This window comes from Pogoniulus pusillus, chromosome 23 (genome assembly GCF_015220805.1).
Source record: "Pogoniulus pusillus isolate bPogPus1 chromosome 23, bPogPus1.pri, whole genome shotgun sequence".
Lineage (NCBI taxonomy): Eukaryota > Metazoa > Chordata > Aves > Piciformes > Lybiidae > Pogoniulus > Pogoniulus pusillus.
The window spans coordinates 489,867-504,233 of record NC_087286.1 but is presented as its reverse complement, the minus strand read 5'-3'; the positions used below and the strand labels follow the sequence as shown (position 1 = coordinate 504,233).

General features: G+C 50.4%; 1 protein-coding gene across 1 annotated transcript in view; it reads right to left on the bottom strand.

Annotated features, from left to right (window-relative positions):
* CUBN (cubilin) overlaps nt 1–14,367 on the bottom strand; it is a 176,702-nt gene that overhangs the window by 42,494 nt on the left and 119,841 nt on the right. Inside the window, 8 exon segments of the mRNA XM_064162269.1 lie at nt 1,202–1,395; nt 4,518–4,619; nt 4,622–4,658; nt 4,660–4,737; nt 8,645–8,766; nt 9,544–9,600; nt 9,603–9,672; nt 9,674–9,693. Of these exon segments, the coding sequence (XP_064018339.1) occupies nt 1,202–1,395; nt 4,518–4,619; nt 4,622–4,658; nt 4,660–4,737; nt 8,645–8,766; nt 9,544–9,600; nt 9,603–9,672; nt 9,674–9,693 (680 nt within the window).

Below are 14,367 nucleotides of genomic sequence, written 5' to 3'. Positions count from 1 at the left end.
CTATGATTCTAAAGCAACTTTACTAGGTAGCATCAAGACCTTCAAATCAGTGCAGTTTACTGTAACATAGTACATCATCTACAGTTCTGTGCTTCTGTGTGGCCATGGTGATGTTTGGTGGATCTTAGAATCATAGAATGGTTTGGCCTGGAAGTGACCTCCAAAGCTCATCCCAGTTCAACTGCCCTGCAGGGACATCCTCCACTAGAGCAGCTTGGCCCACAGCCCTGTCCAGCCTCACCTGGAATGGCTCCAGCCATGGTGGGCCTCAAACCACCTCCCTGGGCAGCCTGTTGCAGGGGTTCCAGCAGCCTCCTGCTGCAGAACTTGTTCCCTCACATCCAATCTCCATCTGCTCTGCTCTGCTTTGCAGCCATTGCCCCTCGTCCTGTCCCTGCAGCCCCTTTGCAAACAGTCTCTCTGCAGCCTGCTTGCAGCCCCTTCAGGCACTGGCAGGTTGCTCTTAGGTGTCCCTGGAGCTTCTCTTCTCCAGGCTGAAAAACCCCAGCTGATGGTTGGTCTTGATGATCTTAGAGGTCTTTTCCAACCAAATGATTCTGTGATTCTATATTAATTAATCAGGTGGAGCAGGCTATGAAAGTAGAAATCTAATAGCATTTTTTCCACAGCCTTCAAAATTGAGTGCAGCTGTAAGTCAGGAAGCAGAGATCAGGCATACAGCTGCTCAAGGCTTCCTACATGCTGCCCCAATTATGTTTGCCCTTTTATTTCTAGTGGAGTTGTACTACTGTGAAGAAAATTAGCACAACAACCACTGAACAAATGCCAGATGCTTGGAAAAAAAAACACATAGAAAAATTCCAAGCAGTGTCCTCTCTGTTTTATTGCTGTGCAAGCAAGTGGCTGCTGACAATGTCCTGGGAGGGTAAAGAATGCTGCCTTGTGGTTGGAGATCAAGGAGAGAAGGACTGGTGCAGCATGGACACTCGTACCCTTGCAGGAGAGGTTGTGTAGGATTCCAGTGCCCACACTGGTGTTTCTTTCACTCACTGGAGGGTTTGGAGCAAGCACACACAAGCCAGTGCTCAGGCATACTGAGGAGCTGGATTGGTACAGGTACTTCAGGTTGTGTGCCCTGAATGTTGAGCCTCGCCAGTCCCAGCCATGATGAATGTCAAACAGGATTCTTGATATCGTGACTTAAAGCATTGCTGATCTTACTGTCAACAAACTATTTTACCTTCACATAACTGCTCTGGCAGCTTCCACTGCTGTCTGGAATCTGGAAGTGGCTGTGGAAGTTCATCTCCAAGTGTTTGCTCTCATGTGTTATGATGGTCCATGTGCATCTGGTGTTGGTGGGGAAGTTTTGAGGCCAGAGAGGGGCCTTGATCACACCACGATCAGAATGAATGATTCCACCACATCAGGGGGAGAACAGCAAAAGGTGGGAGAAATGTTCACCACGGCTCCTGTCAGTGCCAGCTTTGAATGGGCGCTTGCTTCTGTGACTGCAGGAATGCCAGAGGGAAGCCCTGGCCCCCCCACTCAAGCTTCAGCTACCCCTCTTTCAATCGATTTGCTTCTCCCACCCCTGCAGCAGGCGGCAGTTACACTCCAGAGGAGACGTACTTCCCATTCTCTTCCTCACAAGCTCCCTACCCTTGCCAGTTCATACCTGTTTGCTCTGGCCCATCTATCAGCTCCCGATGACTGGAATGAAAATCCTAGAATCACTTTGATTGGAAAAAGCCCCTCTGGGATCACCCAGTCCAACCATGGACCCAACACTTACCCTGGCCATGGAAACATGTCCCCCAGGTGCCATGGCCACTCATTTCTGGAACACCTCCATGCCCCTGGGCAGCCTGTGCCAGTGCCTCACCACTCTTCCAGTGAGAAACTGTTCTAATGTCCAACCTAAACCTTCCCTGATGCAATTTAAGGCCATTTCCTCTGGTTCTGTCACCTGATAACCTTCGCAGAAGAGAGCAACTACTCCTCACTCCAACCTCTACTCATGGAGTTGTAGAGAGCAATGAGGTCTCCCCTCAGGCTCCTCTTATCTCGAGTAAATAATCACTAGAAATGAGCATTGCTTGGAGAGAAAGTGAGGGTCAGAAAAACATTAATGCTAATGGGTGAATTTCTAAGGGGGAGTAGCTGGTCCTGGCTCTGTGGCAGCTCATGTATATAGGAATACATCTAAGTTTAGTTAATCTGAAACATGCCAAGAGAGTGTACAGTGCTAGTGACCATATTATTTCAGAGATGACACAGTAAAAGGAGGAATGCAGGACAGAAAGGTGTACAGCATTTGAGACAGTTTGGGTGTTACTGCCCCCCCCTTCTTATCAAACCACCCAGACTAGACTCAGCCGAAATGAAGAATGAGCTTTATCTTCAAGCTTAGCACAATGTACAAGCAGATAGTTACAACCTCCTGCAGCTACAGACAGCAATAGACAGAGTGAAGGTAATACAGAAACACCAACTCCCCTCCCTAGAAACCACAGTTCCCAGGAGAGGCTCCCAACCACCCCTTCCACCTCCTTTCCACCCCTCTACCTTATCCCAGAGTTTGCCTTATGTGCAAGGAGAGATCGGAGGATAGGGCCAGGAGAGTTAGAAAGCAGAAGGATTAGTTACACAGAAACAGGCCAGAGAGACAAGTGCAGGCACCAGCTGCAACAGAGAGCCACACTGCCTTAGCTATGTTCTTGTTTTTCTCCATCTCAGCAAGCACTATGAGTGCAGTAGACATCACCACTGTTTCATATCACATGCCTATGATCTAGTTCTCTCTCACTAAATATTCCAGCTAGGCTCAAACTAGCACAGTGTGCTAGTTTGAAGCAAGCTGGAAAGTTTTGGTAAAAGAACTAGATAACAGGCCGTGAAATGAAAACAACTGATGTCAACTTCTCTCACAGTCTCGCTGAGAGCTCTGGGAAGGAAGAAGAAAACTTTCCTCCATTTTGTCTCTCACTCTTGTTTTTGCCTTAGACCTGGTCACATCTCAGTAACCCCTGCTCCTACTAACCTTGCTCCCTAACCTCTTGGCTGCACCTCTTTTCTTCCTGAGAACATGGGGGTAAGGTTGAGAGGGCCGGGGGAGGTGTTGGGGTGGTTTGAGAGCCCCTCCTGGGGACTCAGGTTCTCTGGGAGGGGAGTTGTGCTTTTGTATTGTTTATCCTTTGTATATTTCGTATATAATTGTATATAACTGTATATATTGTAAATAGCTGCTTGTAAATTCTGCTAGCTGTAAATAAATTGCTTCATCTATATTCCCAGGGTCCGTCTGAGTTAGCTGGGGCAAATACAAAGTGTGGGAGGGGCGGGGTAACCCCCAAACCATCACACACAGCATTCCACTTTTTCCTCTTAAGTAGAAGAGCTGCATTAGCTTGAAGAGGAAGGTTTTATTTTCCCAATTCTGTTAGCAATGGCAACTGTGTTTAGAAGGCTACGGGGCCAGATTTTGCTCAGATGTAAAACCCAGAGATGCTTGGTGGACAAATGAGAAGAAGGCTGAGGAAAGGAAACCAAGGGAAAAGGAGAAGAGAGAATAGTGACCATGCACACTGCTTGTTGATGCTAAGAGTACTGAAGAGTTCTCTGTCTTGCACACAAGATCCCAGTGACAGCAGGGAAGTGTCAAAACCCTGCTGCAGCACAGGGTGTAGCTGTGCAAGCACAGGCTGTTGGCACATTTAAAACACTCCACCAGCTGACTGTGGGAGTGCTGCTAGACCCACCAACTGACAGGGAGGTGTCAGCCTCAGCCAGAGGTGTGCCAGCTGGAGATGACACCTGGAGAACACATCGGCTCTGTGCTGAGGCACTGAACTCTGCCCTGCCACCAGCCAGCACATTTACTCCTGCATTTAGACATGTCTTTAGATGCCCTTCTGAAGAGCAGAGTGCAAGTGGGGAGCCACCTCTCGTTGGTGCTGTGTTTCTAGACCCAGAGAGATGATCATTTCAAGAGAGGAAAAGTAGATTTTGAGAGTATATCAATTCCACCCTGCTGCACATCTTCAGAGGTGTACCAACAGCTCCACTGCAGTGGAGCTTGAAGCTGCTCTCAGGCCTGCTCTTTGAGTTCTACCACCTGCTTCTCTGGTTTGAAGCTGACCTCTCTTTCCTGGTTGTAAGAGTTGTAAACCAAAATCGAGCTGTGAAACAGGTCGCCCTGCAAGGGAAGCAGTGTCCCCTGGTCCCAGACAATAGGTGCCACTGCTGGGAGGGTAGTAGCATGGTATCCATTAACAGACATTAAGGAACTGCTGGCAAGAGGCTCAAAACTTATAAAAGCAGCCCAAATTCGATTCCATTGTGTAAGATCAGAGAGCAATTATTTAATACTGACTTTCTTGGTGCTGAATTAGCTCAGGATTGCTGAAGTCCTTGCCATGTGTTTCTTTTGCTCTCCAATGCAAACTTAAAGAGAAGGAATTCTGTTTTGTTTTGCAGTTGAAACAGTGCCGTACAGGCATGCTGGTACTGCTGTTTAGACTGCCAGAGCTGGCCTTTTTGCTCTTACCTAGAGATTCTGCTGTCCATGGTTGCATAAAAGCCACCTCCTTGAACTGAGTGATCAGAGTTAAAGATGATGAGCAGCTTACTGGAACCAGAGCGAATAGTGCCAGGGATGTGTTTCCACAGTACTTCCCGATGACAGGAGAGCCAGGGGGAGCCACCATTCAGGATGGTAACAGAGTCCCACTTGCAAAGAGAGTGATTTTCAACCTGGAAGGCTGTAAAAGTAAGCTGCAACACACAAAAGTGGCAGTCAGGAGCTAGCACCAGGCACCCCTGCAAGGAAGTGCAGCCATTCCCTCCCTATCCCAGAGCCAATCTCACTGAATGATTTCTGGCTGTGCTCAGAAATCCAACCCTCACCTCACCTTGATGTTTCCCTGCAAGTGTGCTAGCAGCCTTGCCACTGAAGGGACAGCAGCCACTTAGCGTAAAGGAAGAGGAATGCACTGGTTCAAAACTGGCATTACTGCGCCCACTTAAACATACATAGGAACCCAAAAGATGCTTCAAACCAGCTGGAACTGTGCTGAACCACTTCCATTCTCTCCAAGACCTCTGGTCATGAAATCTGACCTCCAGAGCTGCATAAGCAGCTAGGTGAGCAGCAGGTTTCAAATCAGCACACCTCACAGCTGCTAAAATCAATGCCAGTTGCCATTGAACAGTTGCATCCTGGAGGCATCACATAAACAGCCTGAGCTGAGCCGGCAGCTCCCTGACCCTCCCCTCCCCTCTACATGGATGCCATTTGTCCATGGAGGGCTATGATGCAGGTGGGATTGCCAGGTCAAAGATTTAGATGGCTGATGCAGTGGCTCCTGGAGCAGATGATGTTGCACACTGGCCCCTCTTCCAGCAAGGGTCCTTTAGCCTAGTTCCAGGACTGGGATCTTTGGAGAAAACTCTAGCAAAAACCCAACAAACCAACCAGCCAAAACCAAACCAAAGAAAACCAACACCCCCCTCCCCCAACCCCTCAACAAAACAAAACAACAGTAAAAAAAGAAAACCACCACCAGCAGCCCCTCCCAACCAACCAAATAAACCCCCAAACCCAGCACACAACCCCAGATGGGCGTCTCTCTCTAACTTTTGTGCATACTCACCTCCAAAGAACTCTGAGGCAAAGACTAAATGCCAATTTAGCTCAAATGCTTTCAGTTTGGAACTCCATCAGCAACTGAAGCTGGCAGCTTGTACTGGAAAAGCTTTGTCTGCTTGCTGTGAGGAGGCTGCTACCTTGTCCTTTTAAAATGGGGCATTGACTTCCTTCTGATTAAAGCCAGTTCTGCTCAGCCCCTGCCACCTCCCTGCAGTGCTCAGGATGTCATGCAGCAGAGCATTGGACTGTGGCCTCTGTGTTTCTCAGAACCACCTTTGCAGCAGAGAATGTGGCAGGGAAAGCAGGTGGCAGACATTCCATATGGAAATCTGTTAATGTGCTTTACTGAAACTGCTCTGCAGATGATTTTCTGGCCTGGACCCTAGATTGGACCTATTTGGATCTCAGAGATGATCCAGGGACCTGGAACACCTCTGCTATGGACAGCCCTAAGGGAACTGGGGTTATTTGGCCTCTGGAGGGACCTTAGAGCTGCCTTCAGTAACTGAAGGCATCCTCAGTAGGCCACAAGAGAGTCCCACTGACAGGATGAGGGGAGTTGGATATGATTTGAAGGAGAATAGGTTTGGATTAGTTCTTAGGAAGAAATTCCTCACTGCGAGGGTTACAAGACTCTGGAATGGGTTGCTCAGAGAGGTTGTGGATCCCTCCCCCTGGAGTTGTTCAATGCCAGGTTGGATGGGCCCATAAGCCACCTGGGCTGGTGGAAGGTGTCCCTGCTGTGCCTGTTTGAGGCTAACTGGAATATTTTAATGAGAGAAATTAGATGCTAGGCTGTGAAAAGGAAGCAATGGTGATGACTACTGCACTCATAGGCTTGCTGAGATGGATAAAAACAAGAACACAAACATAGATAAGACAGTGAGAGAGTCTCTATCTGTTGGAGTCAGTGTCTGTGTTTTCTCCCTGGGCTTCTACTGTTCTGCTTGGACCTGTGTAACCCAACTAATCCTTCTGCTTCTAACCCCCTGGCCAGTGCTCACAACTGTGACAGGACTGGGAGCATGGAGCAGAGCTGGAGGTGGGCAGGTTCAGGCTGGCTGTGGGGAGGAAGTTGTTGAGCAGGAGAGTGGTGAGAGCCTGGAATGGTTGCCCAGGGAGGTGGTTAAGGCCCCATCCCTGGAAGTATTTAAAGCCAGGCTGGATGAGGCTGTGGCCAGCCTGAACTAGGGTAGAGTGTCTGTGCCCATGGCAGGGGGGTTGGAACTGGCTGATCCTTGTGGTCCCTTCCAACCCTGACTGATTCTGTGATTCTGTGAACTCACTTTGCATGTAAGGCAGAGTCTGGGATAAGGTAGAGGGGTGGAAGGGTGGTTGGGTGTCCCTCCTGGGGCCTCTGGTTTCTGGGAGGGAGCTATGTTTCTGTATTACCTTTACCTTGTCTATTGCTGTAAATATTTGTAATATATTGTAAATCTCTGCTTGTGTCTTGTGCTAAGCTGTGAATAAAAGCTTCATTCCTTAACTTACAGCCAGATGAGTCTAGTCTGGGTGATTTCACTGGGGGGAGGGGCAGGTAAACTCCCAAACCATCACACCTGCTCATGGCAGGGAGGTTGGATGGGGTGATCTGTAAGGTCTCTTCCAGCCTAAGCCATTCTGTGATCAGCCAAGTAATTCAGTGAGTGATGTTTAGCACTGCTTGGTTGTAAAGAAGCTTAAATTGGTGTCTCAGCAGCTTGGCTCACATAAGTAGCACCTGGGGCAGCCTTATTAGCTATTGTGTTCCAGATTAACCATTAAGACACCAAAGTTACAAGCCACTTTTTAGTGGTTTGTAACTTTGCTGCAGAGATGAAAACACTTCAGACTCACCTTTACTCTCATGACAGTGAGAACATCCATGCACATCTCATCACAGAATGGGTTGGGAGGGGACTTAAAGTTCATCCAATTCCAAGCCCTTGCCATGGGCAGGGACACCTCCCTCCAGCCCAGGTCACTCAAGGCCTCATCCAACCTGGCCTTGAACACCTCCAGGGAGGGGGTGTCCATGACTTCCTTAGGCAACCTGTTCCAGTTGCCATCCTGTGATGGTTTGGGTTGTTCCCTTCCCCCACCTCCCGTTTGTAAAATCACCCAGACTAGACTCAGCTGCTCTGGAAATTGAATGGAGCTTTATAGTTACAGCCTAGCACAGGAGACAAGCAGAGAGTTACAACACACACAGAAAATAGGCAAGGTAAAAGGTAACACAGAAACAACAGCAGCCCTCCCAGAAACCTGAGTCCCCAGGAGGGGCTCCAACTGCCCTTGCCACCTTCCTCCTCCCCCCTCCTTCCCCTCCTACCTTACCCTTATGCTCAAGGTATCTTGGAGGGTCGGCCAGGGGCGTTAAGGAGCAGATGGATTAGTCACACAGACGGCAGGTTAGGTTAGGTTAGGTTAGGTTAGGTTAGGTTAGAGAGAGAGGTGCAGCCCCAGAGAGACAGAGAGCGACTCTCTCATCTACGTTTGTGTTCTTACACATCTCAGCAAGCCTGTGAGTGCAGTAGACATCAGCATGGGTTCCTTTTCACAGCCTGTCAGCTAGTTCTTCCAACCAAAACATTCCAGCTAGGCTCAAACTAGCACACCTCCCCATCCTCACTGTCAAGAATTTCTTCCTAATATCACCATAGAGATCATAAAATATTACTCAGAAAAGCAGCCACAGGAGATTCCAAGCAGGACAAGGCTTGTAAAGAGAGTGAACCAGCTGGAGGCTGGCTAGCCACAGTAACAGCCTGGGAGCTCTCGTAGCTCCCAAGCACAGGCAGCCCCTGTTTTCAGGGGAGCTGTGGCTGTGTGCTGAGGTCCATTGGTCTGGGATCCTCCTGCTTTCCGCAGAGCACTGCCAGGTTTGTCTGTGTAACCTCCATGTCCCTCCCTTCCCTCGGGAGGGCTCACCAGGGGATATTCCACTCCTCCCTGTCTCTCATTTTCCAAATTGTCTCAAACCTGCTCCCCAGGGCTCAGAGGTACTTCTGGCAGTGCCAGCTGTGCACACAGTTGTGGCACTGCCTTACTCACAGTGATGGTTTCACCTTCAGGGGCTTCCAACAGCCAGGAGCAGTGATTCAGGTTGTTGTAAGGCTCTGGGTAGTTAGGACTTGCGATGACTCCACCTTCACCTGACTGTACACCACCACAGGCTGGAGAAAAGAAGCAGCATGTCCATATGTGTTAGGCACTGAGCACTGCCATCAAGAGAGTGGATTATTCAGCCTAGACTGTAAGTTAGACTGATGCAGGTAATGATGAACAACTCACCTGGGGAAAGGCAAAGCTCAACATCTCTGAGCAGTAAGTGAAGAGATGCAATGACCTCAAAAGTTTGCATTTGTTCTGGTACTTAATATAGCTCTGCAAAACCTTTGCCAGCTGACTCTGACACCTCTCTGTTCCGCCTTACCTTCCATGTCTTTATCTCAGACTCCTGAGCAAACTGGCACCATTCTGGGACCAAAGCAAGCCCCAAACTTACTGATGTGTGTAGAAAGCAACAAGGCTCCATTCAGCAGGGCAGAAAGACAGGCACAGAGATGGCAAAGTGGCATCATTCTCACCGGACATGGCTTGAAAAGGGTTTCCAAAATGAGTGCAAAAGTTCAAGTGGCAGAATGCACTTCAGGCCACTCTGGAGGCCCATTTGAGGCAAGGCAAACTTGGCTGCTGCTGTCTGTTACATCCCCATTCCCACTCCCAAGGGCAAGCAGCTGCTGTGACTGTTGCACTGCTTGCAAAATCTCCACATGCAGTTTGGGGAATGGAAACAGTTTGAAGCAGAAAATAAACCTGAAATTTCACATGCTAGTCTTAGATGGATATAAATAGTGACAGGCTTGGAGGAGCTGACCCCACGCTGTGGATCTCAGCATTCCCCAGATGTGCCTCAGCCATCAAGGGCAACAGTCTAGCAAGCCATTTACCTTCAAAGGTATAATGGGCCAGGAATCCTTTATCTTCTGTGCTTCCATCGCTCACAAGTGCACCCAGACCTGAGGGGCAGCTATGACAAGTGGCACAGGTGGTGCAGCCTGACCACAAAGTTTGGCTATGAAGCTCTCCATCAGCATCCCCTGAGTAAAGAAAGGGAAAAAGCCATGCTTCATGAAATCCTGAAAGAGCTCCAGCAACATAAAGGCACGCAGAACAAACACATTTCATTGGCTTTTCACTAGAAAGCAGAGAAAAGGCCAGGCCAGACTTAAGAAACTGTTTTTTTGTGAGGGGTGTGGACAGTGCTGCAGCTCATCACCAGCAACTAAACCTCCACTTCAGGGAAGCTTTCTCTAAAGCTGTGTTATCCAGCCTTTTACTAGCTTGGAGTCCTTCTCTTGCACATTTTCCTGCACCGTCAGACCCAAAAGCTCTGAACATGCCCCAAAACACCTGTAGTACAGTGGGAAGAGATGTCTGAGGAACCTGGCAGCCTGGAAGCCTATCAAGCCTATTTGTGACATCCCCATCAAAGTCAGTGGGGATTTTAAGCGTTCTGTCTCCTGGGGATGTGCTTCACTCATGAACAACTCATCACTGCTACATTAGAAGTGGGCAGCTCTTTCCCAGGGAGCTCAACATACTGCCTTTGCATAGCAAAAAAGTGCTCAAACCACTGCAACTGCAAAGGAAAGCACAGCACAGGCCACGGCACCGTTTGCTCCAAGTGGTGTAAGCTCTTATCCATCACATTAGTAGAAGGAAAAAACGTTTTCACTCTGAGGGTGACAAAACACTGGAACAGGCTGCCCAGGGAGGTTGTGGAGCCTCCTTCTCTGGAGGCATTCAAAGTCCACCTGAATGTGTTCCTGAGTGCCCTGTCCGGGGTGATCTGATGTGGGAGCTGGACTGGATGATCTGTGGAGGTGCCTTCCAACCTCTAACGTTCTGTGATTCTGTGAAATCAGTTTCTGTTTGTCACTGATATATTGTCAGGAGAGGGAAACGAAGTGCAAAGTGTTCCTGGCAACAGCCACACTCCTGCTTTGCTTTTCCGGCAGCAACAGCCGGCTGCTCTGAGAAGTCTCCACGCGAATCCAGCCCCTAGCTCCCTGCAGAGTGGCCAGCTCCTCTTGCAGGGCAAGGCACTCTTCAAAGCCCTTGCGCAGTTATTCCATGTGAAGTGGCCGAGGAACTTCACCTTTCTGTCGCACGCAGAGCCCCAGCTGCTCTGGGCAGTGCCTCGAGGCACAAGCTGAAAGGTGCCATCCAGCAACACTCTGCTCAGCGCAGTTAGGCAGAGAAGTGCCCAGGTCTGTCCTGCTAACGCATGACAAATGATCCTCAGCTGCATAAGCGGAAGACATTCACCAGAAGCGGAGCATGAAAAGGTGAAGTGCACTGCTTCTGTTCTGCACTTCCTCTGAGGTGGCTGTGACAGCTGTGACCCAGGTCACTCAGTCTCTGCGGTATGGAAAGGGACACGCACCATGGCCAGCTGGCCAGGGAGCTGACTGCTGATAAACTGAGAATGTGAGCAGGTTGTGCTGCAAGATTTGCTTCAGGCTGAAGGGAATGGTCTGAAGGACAAGATAAGCCTCTTCCACAAAAGACCCAAGCCAGGAGTGCCTTGCCCTGTAACAACATGCTCAGCTGCGCCACCGCACCGACTGAGACAGCCACGGATGGCTTCAGCTGCCACAGCCCTTCACATCGCCCAGCCCAACCATGCTCTAACTCCACACAAAGCTGAGACTAACCCATGGCCCTCAGCACCTCATCTCTCCCTCTTCGAAACACCTTAAGGGATGGGGAGTCAATTACCTCCCTGGGCAGCCTCTTCCAGTGCTTGAGAACCCTTTCGGGAAGGAAGCTTCTTCTGGTGTCCAGCCTAAACCTCCCTGGGGCGTGTTGGTGCCTGACAGTTTCCAAGGGAAGGGCAGGCCTTGCCCTCTGCAATTTGAAACGTTCCCCTCTCCAGATGAGGTACTTCTCAGTGCATACACAAAGTCATTCTGCTGTCTGTGCCCATTCAGTACCACTGCATTCTGTGGGTAACTCAGAATAACTGTACCCACCTCAGCCTCATGTGGGGCCCCTCAAATGTCTCACTGCTGTATTTGCCTTTCCCTAAACCCACACTGGCTGTGTTTGGTCTCAGACAGCGCACTGCCTGAGTCTAGTGCTGTTCTGCACTGCCTGCAGCCCAGTGCTCATTCACTGAGACTTGTCTGCATGTGCAGCTGTCCTGGGGCATCAGACTGGTCGTGGAGCTGAAGACCTCTTGGTATGGCCAAGGTGAAAAACTGCTATTTAGATCACAGAATCATAGAGTCAACCAGGTTGGAAGAGACCTCCAAGCTCAGCCAGCCCAACCTAGCACCCAGCCCTGGCCAACCAACCAGACCATGGCACTAAGTGCCCCAGCCAGGCTTGGCTTCAACACCTGCAGCCACGGCCACTCCACCACCTCCCTGGGCAGCCCATTCCAGTGCCAATCACTCTCTCTGACAACAACTTCCTCCTAACATCCAGCCTGAACCTGCCCTGGCACAGCTTGAGACTCTGTCCTCTTCTTCTGGTGCTGGCTGCCTGGCAGCAGAGCCCAACCCAACCTGGCTACAGCCTCCCTGCAGGCAGCTGCAGGCAGCAATGAGCTCTGCCCTGAGCCTCCTCTGCTGCAGGCTGCACACCCCCAGCTCCCTCAGCCTCTCCTCACAGGGCTGTGCTCCAGGCCCCTCCCCAGCCTTGCTGCCCTTCTCTCAACACCTTCCAGCACCTCAACATCTCTCTTGAATTGAGGAGCCCAGAACTGGACACAGCACTCAAGGTGTGGCCTCCCTTGTCCTGCTGCCCACACTGCTCCTGAGCCAGCCCAGGATGACACTGGCTCTGCTACCCACCTGGGCACACTGCTGGCTCATCTTCAGCTACTCTGTACCAGCACCCCCAGCTCCCTCTCTGCCTGGCTGCTCTCAGCCACTCTGGCCCCAGCCTGTAGTGCTGCTTGGGGTTGTTGTGGCCAAAGTGCAGAATCCTGCACTTGGCCTCATTCAGTCTCATCCCATTGACCTCTGTTCACCTATCCAGCCTGTCAAGGTCCCTCTGCAGGGCTCTCCTACTTTCCAACAGGTCCACAGCTGCTCCTAGCTTGGTGTCATCTGGAAACTTACTGATGCTGGACTCAATCCCCTGGTCCAGATCGTCAATAAAGACATTGAACAGGGCTGATCCCTGGGGCACACCACTGGTGACTAGATGACAAACAGTGCAGAGAAATAGAGTCTGCATTTTTTCCTCTTCATCTTGCCTAGAGGCCTGAGGTTCACACTAAAGGGAGAGCAGTGGGCACTGCTGAGTTGTGTTGTGGTGGGCACAAGTGTGTTGTGCTGTTTTTTTTTTCTCTGAGCTCTGTTCTTTCCCAGCCCCAGTGCACACCTGGGGGCTGTGGAGCTCTGCAAGCTTTGGCTCTGCAAAGGACAAGCCCATGCTGTACAACCAAGAGCTCTCATCCTAGGGAATGCAAACAGATTCCTGCTCTCAGCCCTGCCCCCCTGCCCCTGACCTTTCAGAAACAGCTTTCTGGTGAATGAGAGCCTGCTCTCCAGCACTGACAAATGCAGCTCCTCAGTGAAGAGGACAGCTGCAGCCTTCACGCCACACTTGGCATTAGCCAAGTGGCTTCCATGACATTTCCAGAGCTGGTTCTTACAGCCAGCTCCTGATGCTCAGCTACGGAGATATGACTGGAGCAATAATTCTGGGGCTGTTCTCCTTGTCAGTGTTTCAGGCAATATTTTGTGGTGCAGCCTCACAGGAAATAGGGATTTGTTTACAGGGAATCATCTTATAGAGTACAGAAATGAGGGGTGGGGTCGGTGTGCAACCCTGAGGCTATGAATAATTGAAGCATTCTTTACTCCACTCCTGTCCCTGGAGATACTTCAGGAACAGGGGAAAGAACTGGGAAAATTATGTTTGGCCAATCTGAGAGCCTTCTAGGATGGTGTGACCAGGTGGCTAGATGAGTGGAGGGCAGTGGGTTATGTGTGCTTTGATTTTGGCAAGGCTTTGGACATTGTCTCCCATAACAGCCTCAGCAAGTGTGGGTCATGAGCAGCAATGCAGAATGGAGCTGGAGGCCTGCAGCCAGGGGTGTTCTCTAGAGGTAATACTGGGCCCAGTCCTCTTCAATATCTTATTAGTGACCTGGCTTAAGGCACAGAGTGCACCCCTAGCCAGTCTGTTGATGATACCACACTAGGAGGAGTGGCTGGCACCCCACTGGCTGTGCTGCCATCCAGTGAGACCTGGCCAGGAGCTGCACTAAGGGAACTTCATGAAGTTCAACTGGGGCAAGTGTAATGTTCTACACCAGTGCAGGTGTGGGGCTGAGCTGCTGGAAAGCAGCTCCATGAAGGACCTTAGAGTCCTGGTGAACAGCAAGTTCACCATGAGCCAGCAACAAGTCCTTGTGGCCAAGAAGGCCATTGGTGTGCTGGGGTGCATCAAGAAGAGGCTGCCCAGCACGTCAAGGGAGGGTCTCCCCTCCCTCTGCTCTGCCCTGGTGAGGCTGCACCTGGAATATTGTGTCCAGTTATGCCCCTCCAAGTTCAAGAGGGACAGGAAACTGAGACAGTCCAGTGGAGGGCCACAAAGATGCTGAGGGGACTGCAGCATCTCTCTTACGAGGAGAGGCAGAGACCGGGGTTGTTCAGCCTGGAGAGGACTTAGAAGGGATCTTGTCAATGCTGATCTATATCTAAAGGGTGGAGCTCAAGAGGATGGGGCCAAACATTTTTTCAGTGGTGCCC